Raw genomic sequence first — 20000 nt, 5'->3', positions numbered from 1 at the left:
GTTGCGCAGGCACACAGAAAGCAAACGCGCAAATATATAAAACAAAACAAAAAACGTACAACCAGACCGGTTGAAGGTTGTCGCTTCCTGTCTTCTTCTCATTCTGTCAAGTACTTCTTGCATATGAAAAACATGAGTTTTATCATAATTGACAGGATGTTATGGAGGACGCCACTAGAGGGAGTGAACTGTGTGGCTGTCTTTTACTCCTCTGGCCATCTGCTAAAGCCGGCATCCTTTCTCGACATGAGCTATATTTTTAGGCCCCCTGCTCTCTCCGTCCGTCTTCGCCATGTGTTGTCCAGCACAAACACACAAGTGTATTACGGCGCGCGTCAAAGGGAGATGATGTCATGGGCCGAGCGCTCGCCGACAGTGACGGATTGCGGCCGTGAGATCTGTTCATCAGTATAACCTTTCACTGACACTCGGCTTGAAGCCGTTGGGCGGCGGGGGGGGGGACGTTTGAAAAAGAGGAGAAAAACCACTCGCACACTTTGGAGCACACCCCCGTTTTGACATTTATTATTCAATCACTGGGCTCACTGACACAGCTCCGTTTGTCCCGAGAGACGAATCAACTGTAATCGCGCCTCAGAATGTAGCTTTTATTCGCCTGTGTCCAAAAAATCAGATTTTCCATTTCTCTGCTTTGTTCTTCCTCCCTCCCTGGCGTCCTCGACGGGCTGCACCACGGTTCTGTGCTCGGGGTCTCCGAAGGGGCCGAGCTCCGACTCTGACTCTGAATTTCCCTTTCGGCAGTAGGAGGGCCTTCTTTCATCATCACACCCCTAATTATCTCCACCAAACTCTCTCTCCCTTTTTCTTCCCCCCCCACCCCCACCCCCACCCCGCCACCAACTCTATTGTAGAAAGACAAACACTAACTACTTTGGCACACAGCTTGCACAACAAAGGGAGGGTCTGTGTGCGCAGCCCCGTGCTCAGTCTCAGCTCCGCTTCCCTCTTTGTGTGGGAGTGCGGCGACTGTCCAGAGCAGCCGTCTGGACCAGATGTGGAGGTCAGCGACTGAAGTAGAAGGCCCAGTATCTGTGTCCCCCCCCCCCCCCCCGTCCCAGTGGAGCTATAGTCTTTATTAATCTCTCCTCCTCGGAGGCCTCAGACACTGCTGCCGGAGGCCAGGGCCATCCGGGAGACTGTACGATTGAATGATTGCAGTAGGATTCATTAGGAGATTCAGTGGTACTTCCTCTATTTGCTCTGCGTTCTCCACACTCATTTTCTCAAATCTTTTTGGAGTAGCGTTTGCTAAGTGAGTGCTTCTCCGTAAATTCTGCAGCTGGCAGCGTACTGGCGATGGCAGACATTCCGCACGTTAACTGTCCAGGTTGTACGTGCGCTGCGGGAGCGATCGTCCGGGTGAAGGGCCTACACCCCGGTCGCTGATATCTGAAGCTCCTCTCTGCTGCTCTGGCCCTTTGCCTGCAGCACGCATCCATATTGTTGGATCATTTGTTCCAGAACCTGGGCTAATAGTGGGCCGGACTCGTTCGCATTCCAGAGAGTTTAGGTATTAACGTTCAGATTAAAGCGGCGTCCCCCGCCGCTCGCTCGCAAATTGTGACGAATGACTTGTGTCGGAGTTGTTTTGGTTCTCCTCATTGAGGAGTTATGAGCTCCATCAATCGTTCATTATAAACACTGGAAAGGTCTAATTTCCGAGCAGTATTGAAATATTTGCAGAATTTAATGTGCATCTTTTGTATCTCCGGGAGAGTTCGGCGCAGTCGCATGGGATAACCCTGCCAGAGCATATTTCCGAATCTTCACGGTGCTGCTGTGTGAGAGTACGTGTGTCGAACCCGGGTCAAGTGCCATTTGCGAATAATTATTGGCGTTTGTCTTAACCTGCTGGAAGCAGCAGATGGAGGCTTCGCTTGCAGGACGACTCAGGAAACGGTGTCGGGGTGAGTTTCAGATCAGGCCTCGTGTGCACGGCGCGTGAAAGCAACAACTTTGTGCACGACTTTTTGGACACGCTACAGCGTGCGTGTATCTGTTCACTATTAGGCTGAGCCTATGACTGATACCACTGATTCAGCATTAGCATGAGGAGAATATTATCTTTATGGATGTGTGCATGATTTAGCGTTTGGGGAACATGGAGTCTAAGCTTGCAGTCTTTAATGACTGCTTTTCCCCCATAAAGCAGCTATAGACTTACTTTCCCACGCATTCCATGTATGTACAGTATGTGTGAGTGTGTGTGTGCGCGTGTGTGTGTTGAGGCATTTGTTATCGTGATCTGTGTCGCGTATATAAAAGTATTCTCGACGCTCATTTCGATATCTTTCATGTGCTCGCTCGCGGGGATTTCGTCGTGACTGCTCTGGACACTTTCAAAATGTTCTCACCCAGTGAATCATACTCTGTTATTCTTCAGATAGATATAGTTTATGATTCTGTCCTCGGTACAGTTCAAGCCAATGTGAACCCTGGACCGACTTAGATTTCATTTTTCATGATTCGTTTTTTTTTTCTCTCCGATCTCCATCAGGCAGTTGTTCTTTCCAAAATGTTATGTGCACCCATTTTATGGGGGGGAAAAGCAAAAAATTCACCAGGCGGTGTTTTTTAATATCAGTTCTGGATTGTAACAGTGTTCGCACATTGTCATGCAAGGATTTAAGATACAGTGTCCTCTTGAAAAAAGAAACAAATAGTTTTTAGGTTATGATAACGCAGCAACTGAATTTTGCTGAAAATAAAAGTGTATTTAAAATTGACCTCCTGTCTTTTCTCTTTCTCCATATCTCCCACTCCCAGGTGTAGCAGAATCCAGCCATGCCAATAACAAGTAAAGGGTCAAGACGGAGGGCTTGGGTCAGCGGACCCTCTAAGCGTCTCTGGCGGTGGAAGCCCCTCTTCTATTTATGCGTTCTTGTCGTTGTTCAGTCCACAACTGTCCATGGAGCGCTGGAACTCCAGCTGGACGAAGAGCAGCCTGAGGGGACCATCGTTGGGGATATCAGTGCTGGCTTACCGCCTGGTGAGACGGCGAGCCTTTACTTCATCTCAGACCACGAAGGCACCGGTGTTGGCAGTGATCTCAACATCGACGAGACCACGGGCATCATTACCACCGCGCGCCGCCTGGACCGCGAGCAGCGGGACCACTACAGCTTCATCGCGGTGACGATGACGGGAGTCACCATCGAGGTGTCGATCACTGTCAACGACATCAACGACCATGTGCCCGTGTTCCCTAAAAAGAAAGCTGTTCTAAAGATTCCCGAGCACACCGCGGTGGGCACGAGGTTCTCCCTTGAGCCGGCGACGGATGCAGACAAGGACCAGCTGACTACCCAAGGCTACGCTATTAGAGAGGGCAATGTAGGCCAGGCGTTCCGACTGGAGACCAAGAGAGCCGCTAACAAGGCGCTGTATCTGGACCTGGTGGTCAATGGAATGCTGGACAGGGAGAAGCGCTCCTCGTACTCTCTCGTCCTGGAGGCCTTCGACGGCGGCTCGCCGAGAAGGATGGGATCCATGAGCCTGGAGGTGACGGTGACCGACATCAACGACCATGCGCCGGTGTTCAATCAGAGCAGATACCACGCTATCATCTCTGAGAGTCTTCCACAAGGCAGTAGCATCCTGCAGGTTCGTCTAGTGTTGTCAATATTTGTGGAGTTTCTCATTGCTCCAAGAATAGTTCTTGCCTCAGTAAATCAAGAATCACCTGGGCAACTTTAACTTCGGTGTCTGACTTTGTCTTGTCTTTGTAGGTGTTTGCAGCAGACGAGGATGAGGGCGATAATGGTCTGGTGCTGTATGAAATCAACCGGCGCCAGAGTGACCCTGACCGCTACTTCGTCATGGATATTAAGTCCGGGATCATCACTCTGAATAGACCCCTGGACTATGAGCTAAAGAGGGTCCATGAACTGGTGGTCCAGGCCAGGGACAACGCCAGCCACCCTGAGGTAATTGTACTGGACGCTTTTGATTAAATAATTGTGAATCACGAGGACATATTGAGAACGCGTCAATGAGCCGAAAGAGGGTTTGTACTGCAGATAGGATGTTTGTAAACCTCACTCCGTTTTTAATTTATATGTCGTTGATTATTTAATCCAATTTTCACCACTCACGAACATGAATTACGCGCCATTGTCTTTTCCCAGGTAACCAACGCATTCGTGACTATCCATGTCCGTGACTACAATGACAACCAGCCCACCATGACCATCATCTTCCTCAGCGAGGACGGCTCTCCGAGAATCTCAGAAGGAGCCCAACCGGGCCAGTATGTGGCCCGGATATCCGTCACCGACCCGGACTACGGGGAGTACGCCAACGTGAACGTGTCCCTCGAAGGCGGCGATGGGAAGTTCGCGCTTACGACCAAGGACAGCATCATTTACCTGATCTATGTAGACCAGGTCTTGGATAGAGAGGAGCGCGACTCATATGACCTCAGGGTGATGGCCACGGACTCCGGCACGCCTCCCCTCAGGGCGGAGTCGTCCTTCACCATCCAGGTGACCGACGTCAACGACAACCCGCCTCTGTTCGACCAGCAGGCCTACAGACAAACTATTCCGGAGGTTGTGTACCCTGGATCCTTTGTTCTCCAGGTCACGGCCAGGGACAAGGACCAGGGCCCCAACGGGGACGTCCGATATAGCCTCCTCAAGGGCAAAAACTCCCACTCTGATTGGTTTTCGATTGACCCGGTCACGGGGATCATAACCACTGCAGCTGCTCTGGATTTCGAATCGGAGCCCGCACCCAGTGTGACAGTCGTCGCGACGGATAACGGCCGGCCGCCACTGTCATCCACGGCGAAGGTGGACATTGTGCTGCAGGACGTTAACGATAACACACCCGTGTTCTCCAGCGACTTCTACAATGCCTCCATCAAGGAGAACACCCCGGCTGGGACCTGCTTCTTAGAGGTATGAGGAACCATGAACCAAGTTTACTCCTTCTTTCTCCTCCCTGTCTCCTTTTATCTGCCTCTCCACTGTACTCGTCTTTATTTTGCATTGGAACTGCCATGTTTAATTCTCACGGTGCTCAGTCTTGCTGCGCATTGGCCACAACACTACTGTCCTACTTACGCTGCCAAAACCAAGTGCACACTGTCTCCCCTGTCCTCTCATCTCTTTATTCACTCACGCCCTCCTCCTATAAGCCCCTGCCTCTGATTACTTCACCGGCCAAAGCCTGATTTGAAAATCTGTACCAATGAATCTGGGAATCAATGTCTATAATGTCGGAGGTGAAAGGCGGTCTTCAAGTCCTGTTTCAGGAGAAATGATGGTGCACTTGGCAGCGCCGGCGCATGATGTGATTCATTAAAAAATAAAAAAAAGAGAGGAGAGTCTATGAGAGGAGAAAAGAAGCCGTGCAGTGTGTAATTTAGTAGGGGAAAAAGATTTCTAGAGGGATGAGAAAAAAGAAACAGAGAGAGAGAGAGAGAGAGAGAGAGAGAAAGAAAGGCAGGGAGTGAGACTTCACCTGCATTCCTGAAGCTACTGTGAGGAGATTTACTCCGCGCTGGACTGGCATGTCCTCTCCCTCACCTCGTAGAGTTGTCATGGTAACCCAGCCAGCAGCGCAGGGTGAGCCCCTCGGTGTCAGCGCGGCGGCGCGGCTGTCCTGCTTTCATCTCGATTCTAGCAGCTCTCACGTAGAAGCGGGAGGACCTCTCCTGGGAAACGGAATGGAAAGGGTCACCGGGCCCTTTTGTCTTCCAGCGGGGTCTAACCCTCACTCGGCGCCATGCACCGTTGAGACCCACTGTCGTTACAGGTTGGTGTTTTACACCTCTGCTCCGACGTGGACGAGCAGCGTTTTCTGTTCTCTCGGCATCTTTTGAGAAAAAAACCAGCTGCCTGAACTTAGAAGTGCAGACTTCCGGGAAAAAAAAAGACTCGCCCAACGGAACTTGGATACATAGTTGAATTTCACATTCTCGCAGGTTGGTTTAACGTGAATTTGGAAAGAGCGGCCGGTCGGCGTTCTCTGCGGATTGTGGCATATGGACCTCCTCGGGGAGGAGACGAGACGAGAGAAGTGAGGGAGTCTGACGAAGAGTAGTGATGCGACGTGAAAAAAAGATGGAGCAAGAGAAGATGAAGAAAAAGGGAGGCCTTACCATTATTTATTGTTTCTTTTCTTATGGATACAGCCTGTCTGTTGCGGAATTATTGAACCCTGTAATTTGCTCCTATTTAGGCTGCTCTGTTGAAATATTATATCCCCCAAGCAACCAAATAACCCCCCGGACCTTGATTCCAGTTGTTGCAACAGTTGTAATCAAATGTTAGTCGTTTTTTTTTTTTTTTTTTGTAAATCCTAGCCAGCAGTTATTCTGGCACTAGGTGCAGGCGTAATCCCATGCCAGACATCACGGGTGGTTTTTTCCAGCATTGTGGAGCGAGTCAATAAGGCCTGATTCGCTCATTCCGGCACGTTCCTCCAGACTTGCCCGGAACGAGTCAACGTTCCTCAGCTCCACACCGGGGGATTTGCGATTTGCGGGCTAATGGTAGTTGGAGTAAACTTCTTTTTTTCCAGGTCAACGGCATACGTGGTCTCTCAGAAACACACACGCACTCCGATATTATGTTACCCAATGTCGTTCCTGGTTCGCTCTGAACTCCCTCTGTTTGCCTGCCAGCCGACTGTCAAGACTGTGGAACATTGGTTACTTTGCTTTGTCAAGATAGTGACAGAGAGTGAAGAATCGGGTCGGGCCGGTGCTTTAAGCCCAGTTTACTTTTCTTGCGTTATTTCGTTTGGCACCGACGAGCAGTTTTGCGAGGAAATTTGTCACGTTCCCAGCAGAGTCGAGACGAAAAAAATATTCTCACAATTGTGCCAATATTTATCAGAGATAACAAAATTGCATTTTGGCTTTGGAATCATTGTAGTGGCCCGGCTGGGTGGCTGGGTGGGTGGGTGGGTGGGTGGGCATCTGGGACAAAATGGAGGAAAACCGGCAAATGTTTAACTTCTAAACAAGAAAGAGTGATATCAGAAAGAAGTTTGTGAAGTAATGGGACATAAACGTACATACGGCAACGGGTCAGTTAGTCATCCTCCCTTTTCTTACTTAAATTCCAGGTTTTCTCTATTCGTGTCTCCTTCTTCATTAATCCTCTCACACTCTTTGTGTTTTTTGCTTCCATTTCTGTTTCTCAATCTTTCCTCATCACACACACACACACACACACACACACAAATACACTGTGCAGTCATAGTGTGTAGGAAGCGTCTTATCAGTCTGCCCGTTATAGTAATCTGTAATGTGCTGCACTGTTTACGTAGCCGCGACACAAAGGAGTTATTTATTTCTTGGTTTCCCCGCTTTCCTCTTCCTCTGCTTCCTTAAAGTATTTCCCAGGCAGCAGAGGTTGTGGTGCCTCTGTTTGTGTGTGTGTGTGTGTGTGTGTTTGTGTGCACATTCATCTGACTCAGGTTCATATCCTGAGAAGGAAGAGGTCATGAGAACAGCGTGAATTGAGGCCTGGTGATGAAAAGTGACGAGCACATTCAGAGCGGCTTAAATTTAAAAAAAAAACAACCCAGCTAGTCTTCTGATTCTGAATATTAAGGTATAATAAGATATCTGAGTGCTAACGCCCGTGAGCTGATATCATTAGTACTTTTTGTCTCGTTCAAAGAGTACTTTTTGTCTCGTTCCCTCCCTGTGTGGGCGGTGCCCTGCGGAGTTTCTGTCAAATCCAATGACATGCACTCTCTCAGCGCGACCTGACCGCTGCCACTGCCGATCTCTCAAGCGGTGACATCTACGCTCTTTGCCAGTCCTCGAACGCAGCACGGGCAGACATGAAAAAACAGATGAGCGGCACGCTGGGAGAGAAAAAGAAGCCGAAAAAAAAATATGGAATTAAAGTAAAATAAAGGGGCCTCTTGTAAAAAGGGGGAAATGAGATGAGGACAAAGCGGCCAGACGGAGAACATGTTTTTGCACGTGTGCTTCCCCGGCATCTGTCACACGGCGCCTGCGCGTCTTACATCTGTGTATGTGCGCCTGTGTACACGGTCGGAGCCAGGAAATCACTTGGAGCAGGTGATGCTGTCTCCCCTGTGATGTTCAGCATGTGGTTTCCTGGTCAGGCCCGTTACGATGACACTCAATCATCCGGACGGACGCGCAGATGTGCTCGGCACGGCCGGCGGACAGACAAAGGCGGCGGAGAGAACGCGGCTCCGCTCGCACACTCGCGCCGCAAACGGTTCAGGCGAGAATGCCACGGGGTCTGTCGGCGAGGGGGCAGCTTTGACGGCGTGCGTGAGAAAAAAAGGAAAAGCTGCTTTGACAACGAAAAATAGATATGTTGAAATACTTTTTGGGGGTTTAGTCCAACGAGAGCATGAATACGCAAAACAAAGTTGACATTCCCACCTGTGTCTTGTGCAAGATTATCCCAAATATCAAATGGTTCATCTGCCGGGGGGGGGGGGGGGGGGGGGGGGGCATGCAGTCGAAACCATGCCGAATGTAACATTTTAAAGTTGATTGCATCTGAAAAGACTTGAGTGTAAAACTGAGCGTGGATATGCTCAGTAAATGTTGTTGCTCAGTTCTGTCCATCGAATTAGCGCTGCCCATTTGGAGAACATGCCCCCCCCCCCCCCCCGCAGCCAATTTAATGGGAATTAGGCTTTTTCTTTTATATTTTAAAGATGCTCGGCCATGCACCACCACAATGCTGGTCGGGGGGGGGGGGGGATTATGACCTGGTGGTAGTGATTTCAATCCTGTCTCACACGTCAGATGTGGTGAGATCTTGATTTCGCCCACTGAGCAGGCCTTGCTGGAAATAAGAGAAGAGGAGCACTTGGCCCTCCCCCTCCGTTCTTCCACTCCACCTGAGGTCAGCATCTGACCCGCCCTGCGTTTGAAGGGCTGTTTGAAGTGGTTCGAAGGGTGTAGATAACCCCCTGCCCCTTGATCTTCAAAAGAAACGGGACACCCTATACCCAATGCGGGAAAGGGCAAAAAAACGGAGGGGAAATGGGACGCACCCGCAGTCACACATGAACATGTGAGTGTGGTGCGAAGCTGACGAAGGGGACAGGTTTCTTTTGACAGGTGGAGTCAGTCTTCTTGAACCCCCCCCCCGCCTCCACATAACCACTTAGATGAACAAAGCACGTCTTGTCTGTTCGAGCCATCAGCCCTCTTTGGTGTGCGAAGTCCAAAGTTGGGGACCCGGTGGCGAAAGTCTATATGTCTCCATGAGGACAGAGCGATCGCATGTAAATACATCTATGCACGGTGAGACTAATCACATGGGATAAAACCACGAGAGTCAGAGCCACATATGGACGACGCACCGACAGCGAGAAGGTGTTCAGTTTAAGCTTCCTGTAACTCTGGACCCGTCTCCTGCTGGTGTTGCGCTGAATCCGACCCCCGCGGAAACCAGAGCCAGACCAAACCACAGCTTCCACTTGGAGCTCGCACGCTCGCCTACAGCCCAGACTCACTTTACACACACACACACACACACACACACACACTCCAGTTTTTTATTAAGCTTGAAAACCCTAAGATGAAATTTATCGTCCGCTTGATGTCTTCCCTCCTCTTACGGTGGCAGCTGCGCTTTTAATGTGGCCCCCGGCTCTGTTGAGACTCTGTCTTGTGTGTTTTAATTATTCTGTCAAGTGTGTTTAATTTAGCGCCAGGGTCGGTAGCCCCCCCCCTCCGTCCGCGTCCAACAGGCGATCGGCGACAAGCGGCCCCCGGTGAAATCCAACTGTTCGGTGAATCGGCTCGCGCTTCATGCAACAGCTGGCCCCTGTTCTGACACGCTCGCACTCTCCCCCCTTCTCTCTCTCCGGCCCCCCACCCGACCCCGGCGTGTGTGACGAGGGAATCGGGATGGCGTGTCCGCCATGCGAACTGTTCTCATAGCGTCCATCAACGGCGCTGCGTGAATTCATCACCTGCCCTGCTACTGGGGGCTCCGGTGCCATGAACCACATCCGTCATGGTTCTGTTCGCGCTCGAGCCCAGAAGTTCATTGATAATGACAACGGGCCTCGACGACATCATGGGGGTCTCAACTCCTGAGAATGTTTTTAGAGATGTCGCGGTTATACCCCTTTTCAATAATATGAAATATGAAGAGTTGCTGGAGTCAGTCCACTGCTTTGGTCCAGTCTACGGACATCTTTGTCGTGCCCCGAGGAAAACTCGGAGCCACTGATTTTAACCATTGTTGAGTTGTGAGCGGAAAGTATCGAGTGTCACCGATCTTGATAAAATGATCCCATACCGCTGGAGGTTGGGGTTTTTTTTGTTTTTGCAGGAGCAATCAGCGACCTCCGAAGCTTCAGAACTCTCCTCAGGCAGATTTCCCCTTCGCGAGAGCATTTTTTTTCCAGCTCTTTGGGTCAATGATTCCTTTTGTTCCTTTTCCCCTCAGAAGCAGCGCTCGGTGCCATATCGCTGGCTGTTGGCTTGTGCTGTGTTTCAAACGTATCAGAGTGCTCAGCCGTGTGCGATCGGACTGGCTGATGCCTCTGTGGAGAGGAGGGCCGCACGCCTCATTAAGCCCAGTACTCTGTACCATATGGCAGCGAGGGGGTTTTCTGCTCTCACTCGCCGGTCTGGCTGCTTTCTATTCCATTTCTTCATCTCACCCGCGAGCGAGTGTCCTGCTCTCCATTCCGTCTCTTAAGTTTCGACCCCATGTCTCATTGGATGTCGACCCCCTCGCGGCTGCTCTGCCGGTCCTGGCAACTTTCACCTTTGTCCGAGGGAACCCATCTCCCAATCCGTGAGCGAGACTGGATCGCGAATGGAACAATATTTTCTTCCTTCTGCGCGGTGTGTGCCTCGCTGTTTCTCGGTTCTAAAGCACCGGAGCTCTCGAGGCACCAGAACACGCGTCATTTTCACAGTGATAATCAAACGACGTGACACGTCTCAAGGGGCCTGTCCCACGTGAACGGATGTAATTTTTGACAATAATGACGATGCATCTTCCATCTTGGGCGATACCCAAAGACAATTGACACGACGAGTTGAAGTCGGCCGGTGGCACAGGACATTAGTCACACTTTAGAAACAGCTCTAAAGATGTTTCTTGGACGTTGAGAGATTGGTGCAGTCACGAGTCTGTTTGGGCAGAGAGGTTTTATTACCATGGAGGAATCCATGGTAATAAAAGTACATCTACCCTCAGTACAACCTTTATTGGAAACAGAGAACACAAAAACAAATTCAAATTGACAGTTATTGATTCCTTTAGTACCTAAACTGTGAAAATAAAGGAACAATGTGAAGCTAAAAAACACACATAAAAGCACAGAATCGCCGCACTGACACTTTCTCCAAATGTGACTATTAATAGCACTGGATTTCCAAGTTGACCGCAAAGCTACAGGCCTCCGTGACGCAGTCGAGAGTATGTGACTCTCTCATAAGCGGCTGTTTCATTCTCCATTATGAGTCAGACAATTCTTCTTCCAGTGCGTCAGTAATATCTGTTATAGGAGACAGAGTATTTATCAAAGGAGGAGTGCGAGTCAAACCCAGATGGTCAAACACAAGATACACAGTTTTGCAAGAAACTGGGAAGGACCTTCACAAATAGCCTCTCGGATATTATTCCACCGCTCCTTCAAAGTTGGACGTGTCCAACATGTGTATTGAATAGAGGCACAACACAAAAGAGAGCGAGTCCTAGAACCAGCAAACGTTTGACATTAATGATAAAACTCATGATCAAAATTGTTGCAGATTGGGGTCATGTCAATCTAACGGTCAGACACTATTTGGCTCGTATCGTACGTCTGAGCCCGGAGTTCCTGAGCATCGGCAGATTTGTCCAATCAGCAGCGGAGAGAGGTGTATTAGGGAAGACACTGGTGAATTGCAAAAAAAGCTCGTCTTTGGTGCGGACGGCTTCTTTCCTCCGTCTGAAGACGACGAGGTGGACACAGGGCGCGGTCGAGGATGCAGCTTCTCCGGTCCACAGATATGAATCTGCGGGCAACAGGATCCTCCATGCGGAGAAGCACATTCACGCCTTTTCTCTCCGTCTCTCCGACTCCGTGTCCTATCTGCCTGCTCCAGCTCTCCTGGGCTGCCGTCGCGTTCATTGTGTCTCTTTGTCAAACGTATCTGCCGTCCAGACGTCCTCTCTCTCTCTCTATCTCCGTCCGAGGCCTCCTCTTTTGTCGCCGTCTCGTATCTCAGTGTTCGAATCCTCCTTTTCATTCCTAGACTTGGAAAACTCACAGGCATTAGATAAGACGCACACACACACACACACACACACACACACACACACGCACGCAAAGAGTGCATGTAGGCTCTCCGCAGTTCTTTAGGTCACCCCTAGTCTAATTCCATTACACACACCCCGATTTAAGTTGGTGTAAATTAAGGGTGCTTCCTGTGTTTCTCCGGATTATGTTTGCCTTGGGAGGGGCTCGGTGGGTCGGGGGAGCAGCAGGTGGTCAATAAGTTCGGGGTGAGAGGGGGGTTATGCGAGCTCGTTTCCCAGTGTATCAGGTTCTATCTGTTTGGCTTTTTACGGAGAGACGTGGACGTGAGGTCTGAAGTCACAGTTGGAGTCCTAAAAGTCTATTTGTAATTTAATTACATTGTTTTTGTCGTCCTTTTCTACGGGCACGGCTTTCTGTTGTTGTTGCGCGTGTGCGTGTGCGTGTGTGTGTGTCGTGGCAGCAGCAGCGGCGGCGGCCTCCGAGCCGATGTCTGGCCCACTCCCGCTCCTCCGGTGTTGCGTCTGCGTCCCAGCTCACTCCGCGCTATTTATTTTCCCTGCTAAGGGGTCAAAGACAGTGCAGCTACGGATATTTGTTTTCTCAAATGAATCATCCAGTTAATCATCTCTCTTGTCCGCTTCTTCCTTTCCTTTTTTTTTTTCTTCTTCCCCCCCCGCCTCCTCACCTCAGGAACCTCGAGACGTGGAGACGAGTGATGCTCAGAGAGGCGGAGAGGGACGAGCGTTCATGTTCCAGATCTAGTGTCGCGTTCGCCGTGCCAAAAGACACAGCCTTTAGCAATGCCGCTGATCTTTTACCGTCGTATATATATATATATATATATATATATGTATATTTATATATATGTATGAGATCACAGAAACGGCACTGACCGAACGTAAAAGCATTTAATGTTCAATGTGGTCCGCATCACGTCTCTCGCTTTCTTTACATCTCCCAGATGCATTTGTGTCAAGCGTGCACGTCATACTGTCTTACAAGGAGAGTTCTCGCCGTGGGATGTCCATCAAAGGTCAGCGCAACATCAGAAGGAGTGAAAGAAGGTTTCCACTCCCCCCTGTAGTGGAATATTTTTTTACGAGAGAATCTCCTGCTACTTCCCACCTGCCCGCGCGTGAAAACCTCAGCTTTCTTTTTCTTTTCCGCCTCCTCGTCCGATTACTGTCTGCTGTCGCTGAAGCGGGGCTTCATGCCGTGCGCGCGTGCGCATGGATCCTGTCTCATGCACATCCACTGATAGCTGACACTAATTGTACAGTAAAGATATTTAATCTCAAATGCATGCAAGCACATGGAAGAAAAGGAGCGCGGAAGGAGGAAGAAAACCATGGAGCATGGGGCTTTGGGATGAAAACCACAGGAAAAAGTTGCAGACTTATTTTCACTTTGGGCCTCGGTGCAAAATGCGAGCGTGCGCGTGAGCGTGCGCGTGTGTTTGCGGCCGCGAGACTGCGGCCTGTCAGACGGGGCTTGGAAGGGCCACGGGAGTGGAAATAGCTTCACTGTTTGCATGGGCAACTGCCGCGATGTGTGTCGGCGGGCTGCGCAGTGTGTGCGACTGGACTGGGGCGGGGGGGGGGGATTGAAAGAGTGATGACAAACGCACGGAGAGCTGGGGATTAAAAGTATTGGAACAGAAGAAAAGAAAAAACAATCGACACAAGTTGAAATTGATTCATGGGGCTGGATCACTGACTTTATCTCCGTCATAAAACTCCTATCTTTTTCCCTTAGCCGAGGCAGTTTCGTCCTCCGACGTGCCCCGGAGGTTCCTCGGTCTGCACCGTGGCCTGGACTCGGTGAACCCCGCACAATGCAGGGCAAGCAGAATATTAATTTAATAAGCAGCCTTGAGATGTGGAATAAACCTCAGTGTACCCCCCCCCCCTTTGGTTTCTCCGGAGCTATCGCTGTGATTTGTCATAATTTATACCCACCGGGCCAAGGTCTAATTCATCAATCACTTCAGTACAAATAGCTTTTATATGCGTTTGAATTGAGCACTCGCTGAAATATAAGTAAAGCTCCACTGACATTAACACTAATAATGTAGCCATAAACACAGTTTGACGTTCATCAATAATAGCTTTGATTGTTTTCTCTGAGCTCTTTAGTTTAAACATTCTTGACAAGCCGTACTGGCTTCGGTCTCTGGCCATGCAGCAATTTTGCTTCGAGCCACTTTCTGCAGCTTCAGGGTGGTCTGTCCTTCTCTGACCAATCACACAGCAACTTGTTATGAATGGATTCTCCATCTCTCCTGTCAGTATTACTGTATTTGCACCCTGCAATTTGGACAAAGCTCCTGTTAAGGACTATGATTTTTTATTTTTTTATTTAATTCTAATTTTATTGGGATCCCCAATAGCTGCTTTTCCTAAACTATGAAAATAAATCAGAAGCATAATTGCGTACTCTATTCATATTCTTATAGACTATGCTATATATATGAATACAAAATGGATGCATATATATATGAACTTTACAACATATTGCTATATTCTTATTCGTTAACCTCTACACGCACATATATATATATATATAGAATATATATATCTATCTCATTAGGGTTACTTCTACTTATAATCTCAATAACGATAGCCGAACGATATGGATTTTTGGGGATCGATACCGATACTAAGTGAACTCATAACTGTGATAACTGTAATAACAACCAAATACATAGACCTTTAATCAAGAAAAGAACATTTCAAGTAAGTGTATTTATATTTTCATGCAAAATATTTTCATGCAAAATATACACATAAGTGCCGTTCTGCTTTGTTTATCCTATAAAATGAGCGGTACTTTAATATTGGTGCGTATTTGCAAAGATAAACGGCGATGCGATATACTGTATCTGTGAAAGGCTCGGTCGCTGTTATCGGCCAAGCTATATATCGGTCAGGCTCTCCCACATATCCAGGCCTTTTCCAACGTATTAACGTGTGTATATGTTTTTAGGCATTCAAGTCATGTTCAAGGTGTTTGTGCAACGACCCAAAGATGAATCTCTCCGACCTGAAACGGTAGCCGGCGTTTGCTTTGTTTTTTTTCTCAACCTCACACACGAGCACGTTCACACGCCGAGTGTGTGTGACAGGTGTTGGCTGAGGTCTCGCTGCCGCGTGTGATGTTACTCTCAGCGTAACGACGAGCCACATTCACCGTCGATCCCGGAGAGAGGGAACACAACTTCTTCTGCTGCTCGCGGCCCAAAATTTCTGCTCTGTGGTTTTTTGGATCAGGATTCCTGCGGCCTCGCACACCCCGGTGTGCAGTTTACAGGAAGTTCTTTTATACCACTTGGAATAAATATCTTGGTTTTTCGAAATAACCCGTCCACCCTCGCCGAATTCAGCGGTAAGAAAAAGGGGGGCTTCTGGATGGATGCTCTCGAGCCACAGTGCACACGGACGAGAGAGAGAGAGAGAGACAGGAAAAAAAAGCAGGTGTGCATCATTGTTAACAGAACGGCGCTCGGCTCAGACTTGCGACCGATACGTTTTCTGCAATCAGGAACTCCACGTCGCTCCGTTCCTGCCAAAGGGATCAAAGGAGCGAGCGGGGAATAGGAGCAGGGGGCAGCACATGTCAACATCTGGACTCCCTGCTGCTGTCACTCAGCAAGGCTCAGCAGAGCAGCTGAGTGGTTGCAGAATTAAAAAGAATATTGAATATTAGATGCGCTCGTTCAATTTCCAACAGAGAGGAACGCAATTGGTTTTGGTCACAGGCCGTGTTGTGATAGAGGAACTGGTGCAAGGATGGGATTTGCTCGAGTCATCCCTCTCAACAACTGATATAGCGTCTGTATAGTTAAAGATTTGAGTAGAAATGTATCCACAAATGAAAAGGTCAATCACTCTGATTGCACATTAAAACAACATGAATGATCAACAGTTGATTCTTCAAAAGATGAGGTGGAACTAGGGCTGGGCGACATGGCCGGAAACTGTATCACTATAAAAGTGTTTCATATCGGTCGATATCGATAATTATCGATCATTTTTATGACCTAAGAAACACAAACACGAGCCAACGAGATGGCGCAACCAAACGTGATACTGTTACATGATTGGCTATTATGCGTGTCACTCCATACGTGGCTAGGTACCAGAGGACGAGTGCCGGCGTAGCTAGACTCTTTGCTCCGGTTTCTTCCAACGAGGAATAAAAAAAATTATCGAACCGTTCTATCGAACGCATTTTCTATTGATATTGATCACGTGTCTATCAAAGCAGAATACATATCGTTATCGTTTATATCGCCCAGCCCTAGGTGGAACATCTGAGTTGGATAGTTAAAGTTCTTCACTGTGGTCCTCAGGCCAAGATCCAAATGGGTATAATGTAAACACAAACTTTGCCAGCTTTGTTCGTCGATGGAGAAACTCTTCTCTGCCGGTGATGAACCTCCGGTGCATCTCTCTCGTAGAGGCGGACATTGGTGTCTTGTCCAGCATCCCGCTCTCTGCAGGGGGAACAGGACTTTGGAAAGCTGGAAGTGCTTTCTCAATTGCGTTCTACTCTTAGCTGTATACCGCGTCCTCACTCGCACACACGCAAACATTTATGCATACGCATATACGTCCCTGCAAATCCACGGACCCGTCCACGTGGATACACCCACAACACTGGCGGGCTGTTGAGAGAACTCGGTGCCCTGCTCTGCTCCAGGGGACGATTATAGAAGAGCCGCTTGATTGCGCAAATCTTGCGGCGCCGGCCGGATCTGCCGCTCAAAAAAACACCGGATACTCGTGCTAATGTGAATCCATCGAAGGGGCATTTTTTTCTCCTCGCGCAACAAACCCCTTTGTTTTCTCATCTGAGTAATGGTTCTTTTGAGTCGTGCAGATGGAGGACGCGAGATCACAAGGAGTCACGAATGAGTGAAATTGTAAAACTACACTTATTAAAGCTGAATGACAAACATTGCAATAATAGCACACTTACAGATTTTCATATTCTGACACTCCGCTTCATATATATGTATATATACCACACAAAATTGCTATATATAGTGATGCAGAATTGGGGGTTTCATTGCCTGGTTGCATTATATCATTTGCAGTGATAGCAACAGCTCCTATTGAATGCTGGTAGGGGACAGGGGACGTGAGGTCAGTGTGCCAAGAAGGTGCTAATCATAGCCCAAAAAAAACATGGTAGTGAGACATTTTCTAATGCTGATCGCTTGGACACCTCGATATTTCATAATGAAGAGGTGAAAGTGCTGAAATACCGAGTTCTGCAAAGACTCACATTTTAGACGGTGAGCGGGGGGTTGCAAAGAAAGGGAGTGATGAAAAGGATTGGCCTCCTCGTGGCGTGAAGCCGTGAATGCAGGATGCGGCGAGAGGTGCCGATGGTTACCATGACAATGAGAGACGTGGATGGAGGACACAGGGGGGGAGGGAGGGGGATGTGGGGTGGGGGAGGCCACTTGCCATTCATCACCAATTGCAGTTGTGGGGTGCAACTATGTGTCATGGTGTGTGATGATTTCACCTCTACCTGTCAGACTGCACCCTTCGAAACGGGCTCACTGGCACACACACACACACACACACACACACACACACACACACACACACACACACACACACACATTTAGGCACACATTTATTAAAGAAAAGTAGAGCAGTGCAGTGGAGACTTGGAGGGGGAACAGATTGGTAGCAGGCAGACCAGCTGTGCAGCCCATCTACAGTCACTTTGCAGAGAGAGAGAGAGAGAGAGAAATGTTTTCTTTTTTTTTTAAATTCACGGCTTCTTTGGCTCTAGGCAGCCCGCCATTGTCTACATTGTTTTCCAGACTCTATCTTCTGCGACATGCAGACGGAGCGCGGTATCGCAAAACGCCACGAGGCTCCGCGAGACACGCTATCGATCAGATGATAATGGCTGCAGGGAGGGGACGCTATCTGTCTTTGCAAATTAGAGCAACCAAATTAGTGCAGATTGGACTGTGTAGGTGTGTGTGTGTGTGTGTGTGTGTGTGTGTGTGTGCGCGTGTGCGTGTGTGGGAGAGAGAGACGGTGGAAGGAATCTTCCCTCCAATGGTATTTTTCACTGCTGTCAGGGGGAGAGAGGGGTCGTGTTATTCTAACTGGGCACGGAGAGGAGCAGGCAGACAGTCTTCACATGAACACTCACATCCACGTGAAGGATGGCGGCCATTACTTCATGCAGATAGCGCGTGTGTGTGTGTGTGTGTGTGTGTGTGTGTGTGTGTGTGTTTGTGTGTGTGTGTGTGTGCATGCATGCGGTGGTGGGAGTGGCGTGATTGTTTTTTTTTTTTTTTGAAGGGAGCCATCGTTCAGTGGTTACCATGGTAACAGGACTCTCGGGACCACAGGGAGGGAAAGAGAGGAGGAGGAGGAGGAGGAGGAGGAGGAGGTGGGAAAGAGGGGGAGACAGAGGGAATTATGGGGAGTGCGGTCTGGGTCTGTGTCTTATGATAAGTGATAATGGAAATCGGGGCCCTGCCAATCCAAAATGGAAAGCAGCGTGTGTGTGTGCGTGTGTGGTTTTTATTTTCCTCCTCTGGCCTTGTGACAAATTTAAGGCAAATTAAAATCAAAATCAAAGGAGACGTCTCAAGGACCGATGCGTCCGAGCGAGAGTGTGAATCTCTTTTCGACAGCTCCTCTTGAGTGGGCTACAGAAACCGATTCTTTACGCCAAAGAAAATCCTCCTTCATGTGGGAAATGTGCTATGTGCTTTGTTTGCCCTACGAGTATAATTTCACGCGCACTTGCGAGACAGACGGTGGAGTGCGCGCGCGTATGTGTGTGTGTGTGCCCAAGTGCTTTTCCGACAGCCATCGTGTGACTCGGTTCGAGGTTAACGGCCGTCAGTCAGCTGAAGAAAAGGAGAAACACGGCGTGCGATTGTTTTTATTTGCATCACCTTTAAGTCCCCTTGTGGCTTTGAGGTAAACTGAGGTAATGCTCCCACTGGCCTCCGAGCCCGCTGCCTTTTCCACAACTGTGAGCACCAGATTGACTGGGCACTGCAGTAGGTCAAGGCCCAGTGCTTTGAATTAGCAGGGAAAACAAATCTCACCGTTCTGAGTTGATTCTGCTCCGGCTCCGTTTTTACTCACGGCTCCTTTTTTCGCTCGTCTGAACTGACGGTCCGGGTTTCCTCTCCCGCTCTTTTGAGGGCTCCTACATCCGCACAATACTTCCCCTTCTGTCTCTCTCAATTCAGCGGGGGCCCGCGACGTGGCACGCACCACACGCACAATGTACACACAGCCCCCGACCGCGGGTCTAAATGGACTCCTTTGTTTTCTTAATTGTCAAATTAAACATGCCACTCCTTTTGAATGGAACACACGTATGCCAGCTGCCAGCTCGCCCAATGGAGAAATCGGGGGTAGCTGTCATTCATTAAAGACACGAGCCCCCCCCCCCCCCAAAAAAACCCCCAGACTTGGGCTTGCTTGTAAAATCTCACACACACACACACACACACGCGCACACAAATAGGAGCGGATGAAGAGAAGTCGGTGCAGTCTTTTGTCTGTCACAGAGTGAGGCTGGATGGACGACCCCCCCCCCCCCCCATCTGGTAACAATCACCTCACAGGCTGCCTCCGTCTCTTTGCTCGTGTGTGTGCGTGCGTGCTCGTGTGTGTGTGTGTGTGTGTGGGAGCATATGAAGCCTGAGCATGTAGATGTTAGGACAATGACAAGCACGTGTCTGTGAGTCTGTGCGT

At 49.1% G+C, this 20000-nt stretch overlaps 1 protein-coding gene across 1 annotated transcript in view; it reads left to right on the top strand.

Moving 5' to 3' along the window:
- The window catches only part of LOC118301125 (protocadherin-16), an 82409-nt gene that overhangs the window by 11781 nt on the left and 50628 nt on the right, over positions 1 to 20000 (top strand). The window contains exons 2-4 of the mRNA XM_035626311.2: positions 2788 to 3624; positions 3750 to 3947; positions 4149 to 4922. Coding sequence (XP_035482204.2) covers positions 2806 to 3624; positions 3750 to 3947; positions 4149 to 4922 — 1791 coding nt within the window. The 5' untranslated portion in view covers positions 2788 to 2805. The remainder of the gene's footprint in view (positions 1 to 2787; positions 3625 to 3749; positions 3948 to 4148; positions 4923 to 20000) is intronic.

The sequence above is a fragment of the Scophthalmus maximus genome, chromosome 2 (assembly GCF_022379125.1).
Source record: "Scophthalmus maximus strain ysfricsl-2021 chromosome 2, ASM2237912v1, whole genome shotgun sequence".
Taxonomy (NCBI): Eukaryota; Metazoa; Chordata; class Actinopteri; order Pleuronectiformes; family Scophthalmidae; genus Scophthalmus; species Scophthalmus maximus.
The sequence above is the reverse complement of the archived record's forward strand: the minus strand, read 5'-3'. Positions and strand labels throughout refer to the sequence as shown.